Source organism: Rhamphochromis sp. 'chilingali' (assembly GCF_963969265.1).
Source record: "Rhamphochromis sp. 'chilingali' genome assembly, chromosome: 1".
NCBI classification, from domain to species: Eukaryota; Metazoa; Chordata; class Actinopteri; order Cichliformes; family Cichlidae; genus Rhamphochromis; species Rhamphochromis sp. 'chilingali'.
This window is the reverse complement of record NC_137929.1, coordinates 680,028-701,219: the sequence shown is the minus strand read 5'-3', so window position 1 is coordinate 701,219 and position 21,192 is coordinate 680,028. Positions and strand designations below refer to the sequence as shown.

Here is a 21,192-nt window from a genome sequence, read left to right as displayed (position 1 = left end):
CCATATTCTGACTCCATTTCCTCTAAAAAAGCACAGAACCTTCGGTGCTTTAAGCCCCTGGATCTGATTTGGTTGATGCATTTCACAACAATAGACATCACATTGTCAAACTTCAGGCATTTGCTGCAAAGGACCTGCTGATGGATGATGCAGTGCAGAGCAATGGCCTCCTCCACGCCTCTGTCATGTTTGACATCAGCAGGACTTTAAAATGAGGAAATGCCGGGCGGGCGTTTCCCCACACCTGACCCTCATGAAGACTGAAAAGACAAACAAAGTAAGAACAAATGACTTAATCTGTAACATAATAAGATGTAAAGAAACATGTAACTGAGTATTCAGCTTCATTTGCAGAATGTTTGATTTGCCAGCAACTGAATGCTTCCACACACAAACCCGGCATAGTGAGTGAAGCAATGTTACTTAACAAATAGCAAATCATAGCAAATACATAGAAACAGAATAATGTGTTTAATATGCAAAAGAAGAAGTAGTAAACACATATGGGACAAATGGAGACCATTGCAGCTCATCCACCAGTGGGGTAAAAAGAGCAACCAAGAAAGTGGCAGCCTGCACGGCCACAGATGTGCTGGAGGAGCTAGAAGCTCTACCCATGGAGAAACTCCTGGAGAACCTTGCTAAGCCTAACAGGGGACAGGTACTTCTGCCCAACCTGGCAGCCACAAAGTGAACTCATTTAGGTAAAGATAACCACATGAATGTGGAGCACCAGTGTTCAGTGTGATGGGGGATGAGGTGATGCTGCCCAGTCTGACCACTTGGCGTCTGTCAGACAGGAAGCTAAGGATCCAGCTGCAGAGGGAGCTGCTCAGTCCTAGATCCTGCAGTTTCCTGTCCAGCTTCGAGGGAACGATGGTATTGAATGCTGAGCTGTAATCTACAAACAGCATCCTCACATACGTGTCTCTCTTCTCCAGGTGTGACAGGGCAGTGTGTAGTGTCAGGGCTATGGCATCATCAGTGGACCTGTTGTGGCGGTATGCGAACTGTAGAGGGTCCAGTGAGTCGGGTAGTGCAGAGCGGATGAAGTCCCTGACCAGCTTCTCGAAGCATTTGCTCACGATGGGGGTCAGGGCTACAGGTCGCCAGTCGTTCAATGAGGAGATGGTGGAGGATTTGGGTACAGGGATGATGGTGGCCATTTTGAAGTAGGCTGGGACTACAGACAGAGAGAGGGAAAGGTTGAAGATGTGTGTGAACACTCCAGCCAGCTGAGCCGCGCATGACTTGAGGACGCGGCCGGGAATCCCGTCCGGAGGCGACGGAGAGCGCGCACACGCAGCTGGGGGCGGAGAAACGCGGATCCCGGGGCGTACTACGGAGCCCATAGGCTTAGGCCGCCGCTCGGCGTCCCTCTCCCGCAAGCGTCTATCGATCCTACCCCGGACGCCGGGCCGCGGACCATGACATAACCTTGTAGACTTCATTATGTTCCAGCTGCTCTACAGACGCTGTGACCTCCAACTTAAGCAGGTCGTAAAGTATGTGCAGCTCAATAACTTCATAATCAGACCCTGTGGTATTTAGGCAGCAGAACAACTAAGAATAACAACTACAAATAATGTTTTTAGGTTTCTGTTGTACTGCAAGGTTCTGTACAGGAGAACCAAACCAAGAGCAAATATTACGTCTCATTTACACCTGAGCACGAAGAGCCATCAACATTTAGCAAATTGAATCATCTTTGTTTAGATGCAAGAAGAATCATATAGAAATGAAAAAGTAGAAATAGAAATCCAGAGCAAAGATATCCTCTAATTCAGCGTAGCACATGTGCAGCTGCTGCGATTCACGTAAGCATTCGGCTCGTCGCTGTTGCAGATTTTTCTCTCGCTGTTCTGGCTCACAGCGCTGCAAACACAAAAATAAATATCCCCAAAGGTGTGAAAGGGAGCTAATTAGTAAGAGTATTGTTACTCTCCGCAGGAGTAGTCCAGCAGTAGAAATCAGTCCAATAACAAGGTGTGTAACATCTAGCAGGGTGACAGAAAAACCCAGGGTAACTTCTAAGGACCTCAACGTCTCTCTCACATTGTGTTTTTTAAACATGCTTCCATTTGTCACTTCAGTCTTTACTCTGAAATACAGGAAGAGAAATCATGGCTGAAACAATTTCTCATGAAACCAGGGGTGTGGTCCAACAGTCAGTTTGGTGAGGAAGGTTCCTAACTGAGAGAAGTGACCCAGAAGTATCTGTGTAGCAGCCACAATGAATCCAGACCATGAGCTTTATTAACTGATCAAAGTCTCTTCTTTCATCTTCTGTATCATTCAGTTTGCATTGGTAATGCCCATTATTGTAATGCTTTTTTAAGACGAGCAAAACTTTATTTCACTTTGGGTTAGCTGGGATAAGTGATGGATGGAGGGAATTTTACTTCAGCCACAGAAATCCTAAACAGGAAGGAGGAGCAGAGTTACAGTGGATCACTATCCAGCAGGGAAACAAGGTTTATTTCAATTTCTTGGCCATGAGTGAGATTTACTGAGTGGGCAAATTAGGGAGACGACACCATCAGATCCCGAGCCCTCCATGTGTTAATCAAGAGACGGCTGCTGTGCTACATCCATAAATAATGAATAAATTAGGAGCTAAAGCTGAAAGGACAGTTTATTTGTACCATCTTCACGTGAACACATTCAAGAACATCACAGATGAAGAAACATTAAAAACTTCCACACTACATAAAGCAAGAAAAATAGTTTTTCTTTCAGGTGGTTTCAGAAAAACAGAAACATCAAACATCTCCAAGACTCTCTTTGAAAGAACTAAAAACCTTTGTTCTCATGGTCCAATCATGAGTGAACTCCCCGATGAAGCCTTGTGTGCTAAAACATGTCAGAGTTTTAAAGGTTAAACATGAGTTTCCAAAAAACGTTTTGCTGGAGAACAATGAACTATTTGACTGAGTTTCAATCATTTACAGACGAGCAAAACCAGGACAGAGAAAAAAGGACAAAACTGACTCAGTAAAACAACAGAAAAGAAGATCCCATGTAGATCTGTATTATGTAGAAGTTCAGCCCAGCAACCAGTTCAGTTCAACACAAGTTTAAATGATTCCATCTGAACTCTGTGGAGCCTGATCTCAAGCTTTTTGAGTCTGACACAGAAACCAGAGGATCTTTCTGTGTCTTCAGATTCACTGTGATCCAGTGATGGGAGTGATTTCAGCCCTGAGTGATCGCGCTGATGTTTGCACAGAGCAGACAATGAGGTGAATGTTTGGGCACATTGGTAACAGTGAAACAGTTTATTAGTAACGTGGGATCGTTTGTGTGTAGAGTATGAACTGAGATTCCTGAAGCTCTTGTCACACTGGTCACAGCTGTAGTTTCCTTCCATGTGTGCACGTTCATGCCTGTTACGATTACTTGACTGTGAGAAGCTTCTCTCACAGTGTCTGCACTTGTGTGGTTTCTCTCCTGTGTGGACTCGTTTGTGTGATTTAAGCTCACCTTCAGTAGTGAAGGATGACCCACACTGATCACAGAGGTGCTTTTTAACCCCACTGTGAAACAGTTCATGTCGTTTTAACTCACTTGTTGTGGAGAAGCTTCTCCCACATTCTTTGCAGTATTTCAGTTTGTCTCCAGTGTGTCTACGTTGATGTAGTTTTAGGGTATTTTGCCGACTGAAAGTTTTTCCACAGAGGTCACAATGAAAGTCTTTCCCACCACCACAGTGATGACAGGGTTGAGAACTGGATCCATCTGTGTCGCTCTGCTTCTAAACAAAGACACAAAGACAGTGTAAGTCAGTCCTTCAACATTTGTATCCTGAACGTCGCCTGAAATAAAGAGCATCTCTGCAGACGTCCAACTACATTTGACTGTTTCAGTTAACACACTCAGTTTACTGGGCTGCAATAACTACAATACTACCACCATAATACTACAGTAATACTAAAATCATAACTGAAAGGAAAATCTGAATAATCACTCAGAGCTGCTTTTCCATGCAGTAGAATTGCTAACATGCTAACACAGTTTAATGAGCAGAGTTGTTCCAAACAGTCAGGCTAAAATGACAAGATAACAATATAAATACATACCTCACAGTAGCTGCACTTGTAGAGTCTCTTTCTGGTGTGGATCTGTTGGTGTCGTCTCAGGTCATGTGGAGATTTAAAAGTCTTCTCACACAGGTCACATTGATAAGGTCTCTCCTCAGTGTGGGTAAACATGTGTCGTTGTAAGTGTGTGTGAGTTATAAACTCTTTGCCACACTGTTCACAGCAGTACACATCATGTCTGGTGTGAATGCGTAGGTGTGTATTTCGGCTCCCTCTCCGGCTGAAAGTTTTTCCACAGATGTCACAGCTGTATGCCTTAATTCCAGAGTGGGTAACTAGATGCCTCTGTAAGTGGCTACTGCGAGTAAAAGCTCTGCCACACCGATCACAGCTGTACGCTTTAACTCCACTGTGGATGAGTTGGTGTGTTTTTAGGGAACCCTTCAAGGAAAAAGACTTTCCACACAAGTCACAGCTGAACGGTCTCTCTCCAGTGTGGATGACCTGATGCTGTTTTAGTGAAGCCTTCAGAGTAAACTCCATCCCACACTCGTCACAGGTGTATGCCTTAATTCCAGAGTGGGTAACTAGATGACTCTGTAAGTGGCTACTGCGAGTAAAAGCTCTGCCACACTGATCACAGCTGTATGCCTTAATTCCAGAGTGGGTAACTAGATGCTTCTGTAAGCTGCTACTTTGAGTAAAAGCTCTGCCACACTGATCACAGCTGTACGCTTTAACTCCACTGTGGATGAGTTGGTGTGTTTTTAGGTAACCCTTCAAGGAAAAAGACTTTCCACACAAGTCACAGCTGAACGGTCTCTCTCCAGTGTGGATGACCTGATGCTGTTTTAGTGAAGCCTTCAGAGTAAACTCCATCCCACACTCGTCACAGGTGTATGGCTTAATTCCAGAGTGGGTAACTAGATGCCTCTGTAAGCTGCTACTCTGAGTAAAAGCTCTGCCACACTGATCACAGCTGTACGCTTTAACTCCACTGTGGATGAGTTGGTGTGTTTTTAGGGAACCCTTCAAGGAAAAAGACTTTCCACACAAGTCACAGCTGAACGGTCTCTCTCCAGTGTGGATGACCTGATGCTGTTTTAGTTTAGCCCTCAGAGTAAAACCCTTCCCACACTCGTCACAGGTGTGTTTTTTCTCTCCCTTTCTTCTGTGAGGTTTGTCGGCCTCCTGAGAGCGCTGACTTCTGGCTCCATGTTGGTCCTGCAGTGACAGAGATACAAACAGAGGCAGTGAGTGAAATGCAGTCGTGGAACAAACTCAACCTTCAAACTCCATTAACACTAGTTTTAAACCTGAAGGTGGAGCGTGGCACCAAACACCTTAAAGGTCTCTTATCCCCACCTGCTGGTAGTTCTAACACATTACATCCAACCTGCTGTTAAAGATAATTCATGACTGTTCAAACACTAAAATCATGCACACACACACACACACACACACACACACACACACACACACACACACACACACACACTTTTATAATTTAGATTATTTTGTTGGTTCCTATTACATATTTCTATAATTTGTATAGATTTATACAGAATTATTCAGTGATAATAAATCCTATGTTTGTTTATTCTAAAGGAACCCCGTTAGCTTCCACAACAGATGTTGCTCGTCTTCCGTCAAATACTCACATAAAATATTACACAATAAAGTGGATTCAAGATATCCACATAATTTCACTCTTACATCCACAGTGAGGTTTCACAATTGTTCAAATATAAGCAATCAATAATAATAATAATAATATCAATAACATTGAGGCACATTACACAAATTTCAAAAACAAATCATGTCTTACAATATTTACAACAACTAAAAGCTCTGTAAATCGGCTTTTAAGTGTTCATTGAAGTTTTGAATAATTCTCTAATTTTTTAAGGCAACTTATTCCACTTAAAAGTTGCTCTAAATGTAACAGTTTTACAAAACGTTACTTTTAACTCGAGCATTTACTAAATTGCAGCTTGTTGAAAACTGTGTAATATGATGATGTATTTCATCTGGATACTGCAGCTGAGCAGAATAAATGTGGTGTGTTTAACAGAATTGCTTTCTTTAGAACTACAAGTAAGCCATAGAATATTTTAGCCTGTACAGGAAGCCAAGAAAGGTTATTATGCATTTGATCAATATTAGTATAGTATGAACATCTTCACACTAATCTGGACGCCTTATTCTGGACTAACTGAAGTCTGTTAAGATCTGTCTTATTAGCTGCTGACCAAATGATTGAACAATACTCCAGATGAGACATTACTAGTGCATTAATGACATCTTTCATAATGAAGAAGTGATACACAAAGAGCATTTCATAGCCATAGCTATGCCTTGTCGGCAGAGTTATGTGACATTAGTGATGTTTGTACTTTCAGCGTTAACTTGGTTTTAAAGCCTTTAAAATATACACCGTTCAATAGTCGACCTTAATCTGACAGAGAATGTGATGATTTTGTGGATAATTAAAGTCAGTCATATATCCACAAACACAACAAGCTGAAAGTCAGTGATGCTGCTCGGTTTGCAGTCCTGAACATCACGGCACAAGCAGGATTCACTGCACTGTTAATGTTAGCTGTGTTATATTGCTGCCTCTGTTCGGTGGTGTCGAGCCAAACGCACTTTAACGTGTGTTTGAACGAGCTGACGGTTCACTCGTTAAGCTGAAAGAAAGATGCTTTAATCACAGCAGTCACACATGTGTCCACTGCACCATCTGGAACTCTTCTTGTTTACACTCGTAATAACACAAACACTAAATCCTGCTTCTCTGGTGCTGTTGTGTAGCAGTGTGTACACCTGAGACTGTCACCTGTCTGTCTGTCCTGCACTCTCTCTCTGTTTCTTTCTCTCTGATTGTGGAATAAAAGTATGAACATGTGTTTATAAGTTACACTTGTGTTTGAATCCTGCAGCTTATCACACATTTGATTTCCATGTGTGACGACTGCAAGTGTCCAGAGTGAGGACAGACTGAGGGAGCCACTGCTGCACATCATCTGTGAGGCTTTGCAGCCCTGATGATCCACCAGGACAAACTCAGCAGTGTGTGAGGAAGAGGAGGAGGAAGAGCCAGCAGCAGCTGACAGATGGAGAGAATAGACAGACTGTTCCCTGTTTGTGAAGGACTGCTAGGAAAGTTTAACATAACTGTCTGTGCTGAATCAGTCTTATTAGGTAATGTTCAAATAATGTGATCATCCCAGTGTTTTCAGTGTGGGAGAAAGTACTCAGGGCCTTCAAGTTACACACTATGAAAGACAGCAACAAGTTTAATGTTCAGAAACCTAAAGTCTGTATCAGCAGCAGAATGGAGCTAAAAATAAATGTTGGTTTCAGTTCTATGAAGCTTTGAGTATTTTGGATCAGTAGCTGCTGTGTTTGTTGCATCATATTGCTGTAACTGTTTATATGCTTTATATATTCTGAGCTAAGTTGATCTATAGTGTTACATCATATTCTATAAGGATGTTATGTGTTTGTAGACTTTCTGCCCAGTTTGACCCATTTAGCAGAAGTCAGCCTGTTTAAGGCTCTGATATCTATTCTGTGTGACTTAAAGCAGTTATGACATGGTCTGATTTTCTCACCCAATAAAGGAATATTTCATCTATCAGTCTACTCTTCATTCTATCAGACACAGTTATCACAGCTCCTACATTTGCTTTTACACATATATGTAAGCACTGAGCCAAATTTAGTAATGCCAACAATATAATAACTATAATATTGGCCATATTATATTTACATCACCACAGTGAGATGACTTTAGTCTCATGAACAACATCAGCTAATTGTTATTTACAGCTAATCTTAAACGACTGTTCAGCACAGAAATGAAGCCCAACAATCATGTTTCACAGTCCTGTGGTCTCAGCCTCAGATACTCATCAAATCACACAGAGCTCATGTAGAAACAAATGAACTAAATATGTTCTCCTTCATTTCTGTCAAACAAAGCTGTATGAAACGTTTCCAGCTGTTAGTATCATGGTTGCTAGGCAACCTGGGCAGCGCGACGGAGGCTAGACGTCCCATTTCACGAGCCTACGAGCCTCGCACTTCGGCCTTAGCGGTCTTTGAGTACGCGGCCCTTGAGGACTTTAAAGCTGCAGAACCTGAATCGGGATACAGCCATGATGATCTCCAGCCTCGTGCTCGCCAACATTCTCACCTGAGTTAAGAAGACGATCACTGAAATGGTCTCAGCAGGTCCTTTGATGACAGCAATGAAATGCAGTGGTAAGGCTTTTTGGGGATTAAGTTCGTTTTCATGGCAAAGAAGGACGATGCAGTTCATCTGATCACTCCTCATAACATTCTGGAGTGCAGGCAAAATGCTATTATAAAAACTTAAGCAGCAACTTCTCCAGGTTCCAATATTTATGCAATTCTCAAACCTTTTGGCCACGACTGTATAACCTCTTCTGAAGTTTAGTGGATATTATACATGGTTATGCTCAGGATGTGTCGCCCAGTTTCCACTGGAAACGCCTTTTGGTTAAACTGTCAGCGAGGAATTTGCATTTGCACTGTTACATTTTTATATAACTTTAATGTACATAAACAACAGCTGCTTGTTTCAGTGAAAATACATTGATGGGTTTTTAATAAAGTTGTGCAGCTGTAAAGTATTTTGTCTGGTGTCAATTCTATCGTCAGCTACATCGTTATGGCAAATGTTCAGATGTATATGGTGATAAATATCTTTGGTCATATGGTCCTGCTCTGTCTGTCACCTTCTGTGTTGAGCTCATTGTTTCCTCTGTAGTGGCTGAGCTGAGTCCAAGTAGCTGAAAATGTTCCTCTGCTGCTCCGTCAGACTCTCCTCCTCCTGCTGATCAGCTGGGACACAAAACAGATCTTTGTTAGGCTCCACACTGCACTGAAGAGTCAAAGTGTCTCATATGTTCATCTGACAAGTAAAACAACACATTTTTGTTTCCCGAGGTGGGCAACTTGTTGGAAACAAACACAAAAGGTTTGAGCACTGATACCTGCCATTGCTGGCATTGAAAGATGCAACGCCAGCAATGTGGATTGTCAAGACTCAAACCAATCATCAAGCAAAGACAACAGGGATCAAATGTACCGCATTTTGATCCGGGACGTACTCTGCATGAAAACAAGCGCTCACTCTTCCTGCTCAACAAATGACAAGGGCGGAGCCTTATACCACGTGATACAGAAGCTGTGCCGTGTGATGCTAAAATTAGCAGGGAAACAACAACGGAGAGCACGTCAGGGATGACGAGAAAGTGACAGGAGAAAATCCGTCCCGGTCAACCACCCAAACATCAATAACGGGAACCTTATACAGCGCTTCCCTATACACGTCGAACTCCCGCAGGCACAAAGACATTACGGAGGCTATCACTTATCACCTCACCAAAGATATGGCTCCATCAACACTGTGCAAAACGAGGGATTTAGGAAAACGATCAACACCCTAGACAAACGCTACACAGTGCCGTCCCGCAACTATTTTTCTATTGTTGCACTACCTGCTCTGTACACGCAGCGTCGAGCAACGGTGGAGACGGAATTTCAAGCAGGACAACATTTTGCTGCAACAACAAAACGTGAGACATTTGTTGTTTTATGTTTATTTATTGTTATGAGAGAATCATGATCTCAATTCTAAGCCAAAAAATCGTGATTCTCATTTTATGCAAAATCGTGCAGCCCTAACATTAACACAAAACTATTGTTTCACCAGAGAAACACACATGAAGAGAGAGAGAGAGACAATAACAGCTACCAAACAGTCGTCATAATTCGTCACACAATGAGAAAAGGACAAATCAACAAGTAACAATGACTAATTAATATTAAAATCTGTAACATAATGTATTGTTTGGAGTTTAGTCTGATTGGTTCAGGATGACCTGCCATTATCCAATCACACGTCTGCTTACCTGCATCTTTTCTCTTTTTTCTAACCTGAGCACCTGATGGCTTTGAACTTTTATTGTCCATCTTCCATTGGTTTGAATTTTGCGCTCCAGTACAAACACAAATCCCCCAACCCGAGGATCAGCACAATTAACCTAACAGACCTACACCTTAGTTCACAGATTCACTTTGTCTAAGGTTGATTTCTGGGATTTCACACAACCCAGGATTCAGATCGTGAATCCATGATGGGCTTGGATTTACATCATTATAAATGAAATGTGCTCTACTTGGAAGCAGCCGGCCCCGCCCCTTTTGACGGGTTGTGTGAGACTTTAAATCATCAAACTGTAAATTATAAATTTAAATTGTTATTGATCCTTTACCCCGAGTCCTAAAGTGTAGATTTATTTTCTTACGGTGTGTTCACACCGAACGCGATGGACGCGAATAGAGCGTCAGGTTTACATGTAAAGTCAATGGAAAGGCGCGATGACGCGCGATTGCGGGTCCCGCGAAAATTCGGAAGCAGATTTGCGTCGCGAAAACGCGTGAAACGCGCGTCAGTGTAGCGCGTCTGGCGCGTTTGACGCGCGAATAAAACCACGCGCGTGAGTTTTTGTGTTGCATTTTGTGCATACGCGTTTCGCGTCTACCGCTCGAGTTGGAAAAAGCTGAACTCCAGCGTCAAATCGCGCCGCGACAACCAATCAGGAGCCTGGTGACGTGGCTGTGACCTAGGTCAAAGGGGCAGATCCAGCCAAATCCCTTCATACTTCAATGGAGGGAAGGCTAATCAACGCGTAGCAAACAACTCGGAGCTGTACGACACCAGCTGCTTTCTGTACCGAGACAGGAATAAAAAGGACCGAGCTTGGAGGAAGATATGTGAAGAGATCGGGCAACCTGGTAAGTTCATTCATTTCTCTTTTGAAAGTTTTCACTGACCCGGGGAAGCCGCACAAAAGCTAGCAAGCCACTGCTATTTTCCCACTGACGTACAAATACCGTTCTGCTTTTATGAATGTTGTCATATAGGAATATATATTTTTTATTAATAAACAGCACACAGTGGTCCCGCTCATCCGTCACTGCTTCGCTTTTTCGCTGATTTTTTTATTGCACCGTACAGCATTGCATTCTGCAGCCTGATTGACAAATCTGCTCCGTGTTGTGTCTCCTGCGCTTGCCAAATTTATCATGTTTGGTTTTGATAACCATCGCGTCCAATAGAAAAAACAGCACAAAAACACCCATAACTAAGACCCTCATTCGGAAATAGACACCTGCACCGCGAGGGAAAAAGGTGCACGAAAGTGGCGGGCAGATGAAGACAAACCGCGGCATAATAATACTTTTACGTTTTGCAATCTACAAAGGTTTGCACTTTGAGAATCAATTGTGAGAACTGTGACCAATGTTCATGTGTGTGTGTGGAAAAAAGTGTATAAAGTGCGTGGCCAGGGGCTAGTTATTCTGAGAACCCCTGCTGCAATAAATGAGGGACCACTGTCTACTCTACGATTATTATATCCAACCTGTTAACATTTAATACTGTATTGATAGAACCAACTGATTCTGCAGCAGAGCATCCCCAGTCCCTGAGCTCCTGCTGCTGCACCCACAGATATGTACAGCAAGCACTGATACCTTTTTAGTCGGTGGGATTGCCTTGTGATCACCTTTACTAAATATCTAAAACCAATCTGATTATATCCTGTTTTTGTTTTTTTCAATGTTGAAATTAAAATCTAGTAGCAGCCTTCTCATTTCTTTGTGTTTTGTGCTGTTTTACAGGCCCACAGAGGAGGACGGCTCCGAGGCAGATGAGGGACGGGTCCCAGGACGGTCCATCGGCGGTGGAGCTGGCCATCCTGGAGTCCCTGAAGAGTTCACACCAGTCTCCAATGGAGCATTTCCTCCTCAGCCTTGTTCCTGCTCTGGAGAGCAGCTGGTCCTTTTTATTCCTGTCTCTCTGTAAATTCTTATATTTTATATATTTATGTTTAATGTTTTTCTGTTTGAGAATTTTAATATTATTTCAAATAAATTTTTATAATGACTGATGTCTCAGTTCTACTACACAGCAAATGTTGGCACACGACTTGACACATGTAGAATTTATTTCATATTATACTAATGACAAAATATACTAATACAGTGGGATGCAAAAGTTTGGGCAACCTTGTTAATAGACATTATTTTCCTGTATAAATCGTTGGTTGTTACAATAAAAAATGTCAGTTAAATATCATACAGGAGACACACACAGTGATATTTGAGAAGTGAAAAGAAGTTTACTGGATTTACAGAAAGTGTGCAATAATTGTTTAAACAAAATCAAGCAGGTGCATAAATTTGGGCACCACAAAAAAGAAATGAAATAAATATTTAGTGTATATCAATGTGTGTGTCTCCTATATGATATATGGGGTGCCTTTGTCTGGATGTGCTTCCCATCCAGAGCTGCACAGCACAGAGGAAAGTTCCAGCGCTCCTGGAATCCCTCTGTGATGGACCGCCAGTCTCCAGGTGAAGGCACAGCCATGAAGTCGTCCACTAGACAGTCCCAGATGGACGCCGCTGCCTGGGGGGTGATCTGGCTCACCGTGGACACACCGACTCTGAAACTGAACGCGATGGTCCTGAAGGAGTCCCCGGTGACAAGGAACCTGGACAAAATTGTTCAAAATCAGTATTATGTGTGCTGCAGTTACAAAATACATTATTCAAATTCCAAAATACTTTTGTGATGTCAGATTTAAATCACAAAACTTAAATCTTACATAAAACATTTTGTAATTATAAGGATAATTACAAAATGTATATTAGATAATATCTAAAACAGTTGTGTTTTGTTTTAACTTTAACATATCATAATTTGATTGGTAGCAACTTTCACAACTACAGTGAGCCAATCACTCATAATTCCTAAACATGTCAATCAGGTAGGAATGAAGTGAGACATTAATAGAAATAAAGAGCTGTATGTTGACATGTAGCCCTTTCCTTGCTTAAATCATTAATATTTTTGAAAAATTAATCTGTGATAAGACATAGCTTATCAAGATAGAACCATGTAACTAAAGATGAACCAAACTGTTCAGTTTTATCTAACTCTGTTTTAATAAAGGCTGGTGACCCCTGCTATAGAGTCTGACAGCTGCAGGGATTATATACAAACATTCAACTATCCCAGAATTAAACCAGGTCTAAATATAAAGGAGTGAGTATCACTACAAGGTTAACTCAGTGGTCCTAATGCTACAGTTTGATATCAGCAAACACCGAGCGCATACATTGATGTGACACCACAGCCATGCTATCATTGCAAACACTGATAACAGCATAAATCGAATTAAATCGGGACTTGATGAGAGCTTCTGAGTATCACTAGAAATATTATAAAGAGTCGTCTCTGTACCACAGTTTGCTTTCAGTAAACACCGACAGCATTCACTGTTAGCATAGCACATCCATGTTAGCAGTGTATAAATGGATGGTTTAGCATATATTAGCACAGGTATCATTAAAGAACTACCGTATTAAATACTTTTACTAACCTCAGGCAGACGGACAGGCGCTTTGCAGGTGGGATTGAGCGCCTGTAGTTGGTGTCTAGGCGGGCGATTCTGGGACCGACGAGGGAAAGCAGGTCCTCAAACTGGCCGACGGTGATAGCGCTGGAATCGGCCGTCATCCAGGCGCAGCTCCTGGAGCAAATGGTGAAACTCACCAAACTGCTCACGCCTCTGGAGGACCTGATGGACCCAGGTACGGCGAGGACGTCTTTTACGCTGCTGCTCTGCTCTCCACAGTACATAGAGAAGGGAGAGTCTCTCTTCAAGCGCTAGCTCGACAGCTGCCATCTTGCAAAGATGTCTGGCACAACTTCCTCCCACATTTCCGGTTGACGATGGATTTTTCTTGGACACGCGTTGAGACGCGAATGTGCACGCGTCAAATTAGGGGCGTTTGGGGCGTTTTATTCGCGTCCATCGCGTTCGGTGTGAACACACCGTTACTCTTCTTATATTTATTGTTTGTGTACTTGCACCGCTGTAACTGCAGCCTCGTCGTCTCGTCTCTCTATATGCTGGACTGTCTGTGGCGGAGATGACAATAAAGTTTACTTTGACTTCAGCAGCGCGCAGGCGCACCGAGGGCTCTCGCGCTCACTTTATAGAATTTAGAAAAAACATCGGTGCAGATTATAAGTCTGTATCATAATATCTGTTTGTTGTGTTGTTTTTATTTTGTTTTGCGAGTTGGTTATTAGATGCCGCTCCAGCCAGCCAGAGACTCCCCGCCGCCCCGCCCTCTCCTCCCTGTGCCGCCAGCAGCAGGCGCACCTCGCAAACGGAGGGCGCCCTTACTCCCAGCAAATGGCTGATAGAAAACCGATCGGTGCCTACGAATTTCCCAATATGCGCTGGCATGACGTCGGGGAAGCATGGGTACGACCGATTATTTTATTTTTTTCTTGCCCGTGATGCCCCCCCCCCACCACGATGCATTCTATTGGTTTGCACACTTACACACACTCAGCTGTGGTTTCCTGTTTTGCTGGACTCTGGAGAGCCCCGCCTTTAACGCTCTTCTCTCACAGAGAGCAACAGAAAACTTGGAAAAACTCCAGATTGACTGAACTCAGTTCAAAGTTACCTTGACACCTTTAGATGTGAGACGTAGTGATGGTCCGCTTGAAGCTGACGCTCCGGTGCGTGTGTCAGAAAGATCAACGCGCTGCTTCAGAAGCACCGTGTCGAGGCTTGGTTCGTTTGGCCAGAGTCACGTGATCAGTGACGTCTGAAGCTTCGTTTAGAACGTACCTTTTTTTAAATCGAACTTTATTGAAACACAATGAGTATACAACATACAAACAGATGAAGTTTACAAAAGAACAGAACATGAACATACAGAACCAGAAGTAAAAAAATTATGATATGAGTAGGCGAAAAAAATCAACATATTGTAACGTGCAGTGGAGATGAAGCCAGCCGCGGAGGTGTGCAGGTGGATAGCGAATGAGCAACAGCTTCTGACTTTCCAAAAAGTACTCATTTATTTACAATATCAAAAATAAAAGTGCTACCTCTACCACACATTACTAAAGAGCACACTAGTCCGCGTACACACGGGAGCATCCATTACAGGAGGAGTGCGAAGAAGAACAAAAAGGGGGTGACACCAGTCGTGAGACAAGAGGCGCCGCCATGTGGTGATACACTGCATTACAATAGCAACTGTTATATAGTCCCCCCCTGGTGAGAAAAAGGCTGTCCTCAGCCGTACACAGCTGAAAAAGCACACACCACACCAAACAGTACCCTATACATAGAGGTTACAGCTAAGATTGGTGCACACACACAGGGCAAAAGACCATTTAAAAATGAAATTGGTGAAAATAAGACGAATATGTACAGTTTTTTTCACTTTTTTCTTTTGTTCTCTTTTTTTTCTAAGTAAATGCCAAGAATGAACCAAACAGAAACATCTACATATCATGACTCAAAGTAGCAATGCAACAAGACAGCATCAAACAGGTTTAACCAAAACATTTCACTTCAGATCAAGCCTGGTTGTGTGAAAATCATTAGTCCATCTTTTGTTGCTCCAGCCAGACGTAACTCTGGGGCAACGTCTGGGCCTGAGATTGTAATGTCCACCAGCAGCTGGGTGCTGGACAGATCTGGGTGAAACACTCTCTGGAACAGCGCCCACACCAGAAGAAGAGTCAATGTCCGGTAAATCAAAGGGGAATGGCTCAGAGTCAATGTCAGTGTCTGCAGGGGGGCCAGGGTGGGCCTGAGAGTCAGAGTTCAGACCCTCTGCGGTCTCTCTCTCAGCAGGCAATGAAACAGAATGTTCTTTGGAAGTGAGAGAGTCCCAGGTATGGAACGGTTGCATGTTCACAACATGATAAACACCTGCATCCACACCGGAGTCCACCCAAGTGAGCCTGTAATTAACATCACTGAGTCTCTGAGATACACACGAGAGTCCCAGGTATGGAACGGTTGCATGTTCACAACATGATAAACACCTGCATCCACACCGGAGTCCACCCAAGTGAGCCTGTAATTAACATCACTGAGTCTCTGAGATACACACAATGGTCCCTGAAACAGTGGTGCAAGTTTAGCAGTAAAGTTAGACTGAGCGTCTTAACTCTCACAAGGTCACCAACACGAAACGTGGCATGTCGATGTCTCAAGTCATAGTAATGTTTTTGTCTGTCATGGCTATAGTCCAAAGCTGCTTTGGCGTGGTCGTGAGCTTCCTGCAGGGAGGCTCTCAGAGTCTCAGGGTAAGGCACACCCGGTTCATCAACACCTGCTGTAGAAGGCTGAGTGATAAGGTCAAGCGGGGTGTCTAACTCACGACCATAAAGCATCATGGCAGGAGTCATACCTGTACTGTCATGGGGGGCGGTGCGCAGAGCAAAGCAAATCTGAGGGAGAAACTTGTCCCATGATGTGTGCTTATCACCTACATAAGCGCGGATTGCAGTTTTCAGAGTCCGGTTGACGCGTTCAGTAGCATTTGTCTGAGGGTGATATGCCGTAGTGAGTCTGTGCACCGAGCCTAAGGCAGAAACAACATGTTCAAAAAGCTCACTCACAAAAGGAGACCCTCTGTCAGAAATGAGGTAAGTGGGTGTACCATGCCTAGCAAAAATGTCAGTGACGAATTTACCAGCTGCTACCTGAGATGTAGCTTCTTTGACAGCACTGGCTTCAACCCATTTAGTCAAATAGTCAACAAACACAATCAAATAAGCATTACCAGTGGGGGTGCGGGGAAGTGGCCCAACAAAATCCACACCCACATACTCCCAGGGTTTCTGGGGGACAATGGGAACCAAAAGACCGGCTGCTTTTTTCTGACTTGGCTTGGTGAGTTGGCACACTGAGCATGAAATCACATAGCGTTTCACATCAGCTGCCATTTTGGGCCAGAAAAACCTAAAACGCAGTCTAGCCAATGTCTTAGAAACACCCAAGTGACCTGCTGTGGGGTGGTCATGGTAATAGTCCAGCAAGGTGCCTTTCATGGAAGTAGGGGCAAACAGTTTCAGCTCTTTCAAAGAGTGCAAAGCACATGTGGAATTGGGTTCTCTGTGATACAAAAGAGAGTCATACACAACATACTGTAACAAGGTGGCATTGTCCGAGCTGTTCAGAGAGTCTGCTTCAATGTCTCTGAGGAGTGGACCTGTGACATGATCGTCTAACTGCAGCTGTCTGAATTGTGAACGGTCAGCCAGAATGACGGGGGGCAGAGTACGAATGTCCAGGCTGCCCATGACAGCATGATCTGGTAAAAGATCAGTCGGCCTGTCACAGGTCAGAGGCAAAGGGTTGCGTGACAGTGCGTCGGGAACTTTGTTCTGTGCACCAGGTTTGTGCACTATTGTGAAATCAAAGTCCTGCAAACGAAGTGACCAGCGGGCGAGTCGGCCCGTTGGGTTTTGACGAGACATGAGCCACCTGAGACTGTTGTGGTCAGTGAAGATAGTAACATGAACACCTTCAACATATGGGCGGAAGTGTTCCAGAGCCCATATCACAGCGAGGCACTCCTTCTCTGAAGTGCAGTAGGGGAGTTCAGCTTTGTGAAGGGAGCGACTAGCAAAAGCCACAACGTACTCACGACCCTTGTCATCCTTTTTCATCAACACTGCCCCAAGACCAATGTCACATGCATCGGACTCAGGACTTCTCATGTGATCAATGTCACATATAAGTGAATTTCTCCCAAGCCCATTATAATCATGGAGAAAAACACTTTGCCACTGTTTCCAGTAAGAATATTTTATAGCGCTTTAAAGTTCAACCTCTCAGGTCTGGATTAAAGAGCTGATTTGTTAAATCGGGAACTCACAAAATACCAAAATATCACCACCGGTGGATCACACCTCTCAGATGTTCTTATCTCAGTGCACTGTAACAAAAGCACAAACAAACGCAACCAATAAAATACTAATAAAGTAACAAATACTGGGGCCCATTGCAAACATGTCCAAGCATAAAACCATCTTTCTCTCTCTTAGAGAAAGAAAACAATCCAAACCTCACTGATAAAATCAACCTAGTGTCAAGCAAAACCCGAAAATCAACCAAAACTTCACCAGAAAGTTTTTCTCCCTCCCGGGACAATATTGTGCAGGAATACAGGCACCGTAACTCCTTTTGCACTGACAAAAACATGTTGGATTGACTTGATTCAATAGTGGACACTGGTTGCACACAAAGGTTTTGCTTTGGCAGAAACTTAAACAACTGAGTTAAATCAACACAACCTTTTCATATTCAGTAAAGCTGCATGTTGTGTTCATAAAACACGATTGAAACATGTTCAGATGGAGTAAGTTGAGCTCCTGGAACATTTTAATCCTTCAATTGAAATTGAATGGGTCTACAACAACTACCATCCTCCTATCTCTATCCTGGTTGCAGCAGGGCTGGGAAATAACCCTGAAGTGATAGGTTACCAGGCAGGGTACACCCTGGACAGCTCACCAGTCTATCAGATAGAAACACACAGCCGTTTACATTCATGGATAATTTAGCCCAGGACCTTCTTACTGTGGAGCAACAGCACTAACCAGCATGCCAACAATGGAGGAAATACAGGAAAGCTATGATTTCCTGTATTTGAGGCAGAATTATTTTGTTCTGGCCCTTGACAGGTTAATCCACAATAAATAGCAACAGCATGCATGTGGTGTGTGTGTGTCGTTGTCTGCCTCTTATAACTCCAGTGATTTTCCTGTAGTTTGAAATCTTATGCGGTGTTGACACAATAATTTGTTGTAAACCAGGAAATTCCCAACTGTGGTAGAAAGCACAGCTTAGCCTCAGCAAATGTTCAAAGAAAAGTCGTCACTTCCTGATTTCTGCTTCACTGATAAATATTGTCACACTGGGGTTTTTGCAAATGATATCAGTGAGCACTGTGTGGCAGCTGGAGTCAGACAACTGAAGCTCCCACAATCAAGACCACAAACAGCTTTCAAAGGAGATTTGAAGCTTTTCTGGCAGCAAGCTTCATGATTTATGGGACTGGAACTGGAACAGAAACTACCTGATCACCAATGGTGAGCTGGCATGGAATTATTTTTATGACATTTTATCAAAGTTATAAATAAGCATGCCCATTAACACATAGTGAGTGAGCATGTTGTCTTCCCACGCAGTGAACAGCGGACGCTAATGTTTTTGTCACTTTTTACAGAGTCAAACTCAAAGTAAGGTCAGTGCTTCCACGCTTTAAACGCTGCACGCTCACACTCTCTCCACACTCGATAGATTATCCATTGTTCATCTGCACACAGCTGCGGTTTTAGTAACGCAGTAACGCAGCGTGCTTACGGCAAAGTAACAGTAATCTAATTACCTTTTTTGCAATAGTAATCCCTCACTTTACGCGTTTCTTGAAAAAAGTAATCGGATTACTGCCCATCTCTGGTTGGAGCTGTGCACTTGTGGGTTCCACCTTGTGTACACGTTTATCTTTGCTGTGTGTACTTGTACCTCTGAGTGGAAGCTGAACTCTTGAGTTCGAGTATCGAAGCATCAGCTGTGACGTTAAAGTCCAAACAGCTCGTTCATTTGACGTGCAAATGAACGAAGGTAACGCCGTTTTCATGTGGATGTGTCACTGAGACACTTTCCACATCCACAGCTCACAAAATGGGAAAACTATAGAAGTATAACAATGAAGAAGTTACTATGTTACGGGTCCCAAGGATGAAGACCTCGATGACAAATATGTTACCTGTAAAAGCAGGTGAAGAGCAGAGTAAGGAAGACACGATGCGTCTCTGCTTTCCTCCAGAACGTGTCTGAGTCTGATTTATTTCACACAAATAAATGCTATAAAACACTAAACATGAGCTTTCAATATACTGTTCAGCTGGTTCCTCGTTCACATCAATTACATTTACTTATTTCACAACATCAGTGAAATATACTCTTTTTAACTGGTTCAGTTTCTCAAGTTCACACTTCTTTCCATAACAGCTACATCCTTTTATCATATCAATAAACACATCACATTGTCTTCTGCAGTGTCTTACTGGCTAAACAGTTCTATTCAATAACAGCATTGGTAAATACATTACATTTGTTCCCTCCAGTAATTTACTGGCAAAATCACTATTTAGTGCATCATGAAACACAGCTTGTTGAATCAACCCATGAATGCCTCTGTTAGCTACACAGAGTTGCTCAGAGTGCTTGTGTTACACTAGCTAATCTACTCAGTCACTTTAACAGAACTATTAACATTCACATCTCACAGAACTGATTTGATTGGAGCATTACAACACGTTTGCACAGAGCATAGGAGCGCACTGACTCTGCTTCACGAGCGCTCCACCTAACGAGCGGGCTCGCGGTGCGGTCGCGCGGGACACTCCTCTGGTTTTCTCCCGTGTTTACATATAAATAACTTTGGCGGACCGCCTTAACTCTCCCATTCACATTAACGTGGGTAACCATGGTGACAATAAACAACATTTTCGGTGCGAGCACCGTGTACCGACCTGTAAAAGCAGGTGAAGAGCAGAGTAAGGAAGACACGATGCGTCTCTGCTTTCCTCCAGAACGTGTCTGAGGAAGCAGCGGAAGGTGGGCTCCACTTACTGCACCCCGAAACCCCGGAGCAAGCACCAAAGTTCCGCCCTCACTGCTTTCTAACATAAAATGAATCCCTGTTACATGGATTTTCTATCCTCTTAAAGAAACTGAAAATAAATACATATAGCAATGAAAAATGTCCCGTTACATGAGTGTTTTACACAAAATAATATTAATGTGGTCATTCCCTCACAGGGGTGCCACAACTACACTGCTGTTTTGACAGAGACACAGTGTGTTTATCTAACTTGGCTGAAGCCAAAGTTCTCCAGACAAATTCAGTCTGTTTCTGCCAAGTGTGAACTCACTGGATGAGCGCCAGATACACAGAATCAAAAAGGGATAAATTACTTTTCTTATGTCAAGTTCATGTCACTAACAGCTTTGCAGGGTATAGCAGTCTGTACCTGACGCCGGTCATCCCACGTAGTCTTCCTCTCATATTTGCAAATGCGGCTCTGCGTTTCCAACCGAGGGAGGGAAATCTGGGAGGATGTTTATTTTAAAAACCCTTATACATCAGGTTCTTGTTCTCTGCAGCTTTCAGCAGAATTTCCTCACCAATGTGGTAGTAGTGCAATCTC

At 43.2% G+C, this 21,192-nt stretch overlaps 4 protein-coding genes across 7 annotated transcripts in view; 2 read left to right on the top strand and 2 right to left on the bottom strand.

The window, feature by feature from the left end:
* LOC308397880 (uncharacterized protein) overlaps positions 1–21,192 on the top strand; it is a 350,136-nt gene that overhangs the window by 249,884 nt on the left and 79,060 nt on the right. The window lies entirely within an intron of this gene.
* Positions 1–21,192, top strand: part of LOC308404084 (uncharacterized protein) — a gene marked incomplete at its 3' end in the record, with an annotated part of 158,749 nt that overhangs the window by 63,663 nt on the left and 73,894 nt on the right. The gene's annotated exons all lie outside the window — the stretch shown is intronic.
* LOC308397654 (uncharacterized protein) lies at positions 124–19,815 on the bottom strand. 4 transcript variants are annotated; one of them, XM_080883683.1, is made up of 5 exons: positions 19,746–19,815; positions 8,807–8,912; positions 4,080–5,264; positions 3,568–3,754; positions 124–260 (listed from the first exon to the last, which is right to left on the bottom strand). In XM_080883683.1, the coding sequence occupies exons 2-5, from the start codon at positions 8,822–8,824 to the stop codon at positions 196–198; spliced, it is 1,455 nt and encodes a 484-aa protein (XP_080739809.1). In that variant the 5' UTR covers positions 8,825–8,912; positions 19,746–19,815; the 3' UTR covers positions 124–195. The 4 variants fall into 4 exon arrangements, with proteins under 4 accessions (XP_080739809.1, XP_080739806.1, XP_080739808.1 ...); XM_080883680.1 differs by lacking the exon at positions 124–260 and having other exon boundaries at positions 2,009–3,754; XM_080883682.1 differs by lacking the exon at positions 124–260 and having other exon boundaries at positions 2,009–3,751.
* LOC308398837 (uncharacterized protein) lies at positions 8,924–14,615 on the bottom strand. The gene is made up of 2 exons (XM_080885672.1): positions 13,526–14,615; positions 8,924–12,634 (listed from the first exon to the last, which is right to left on the bottom strand). Exons 1-2 carry the CDS (start codon positions 13,783–13,785, stop codon positions 12,364–12,366), a joined length of 531 nt encoding a protein of 176 aa, XP_080741798.1. The 5' UTR covers positions 13,786–14,615; the 3' UTR covers positions 8,924–12,363.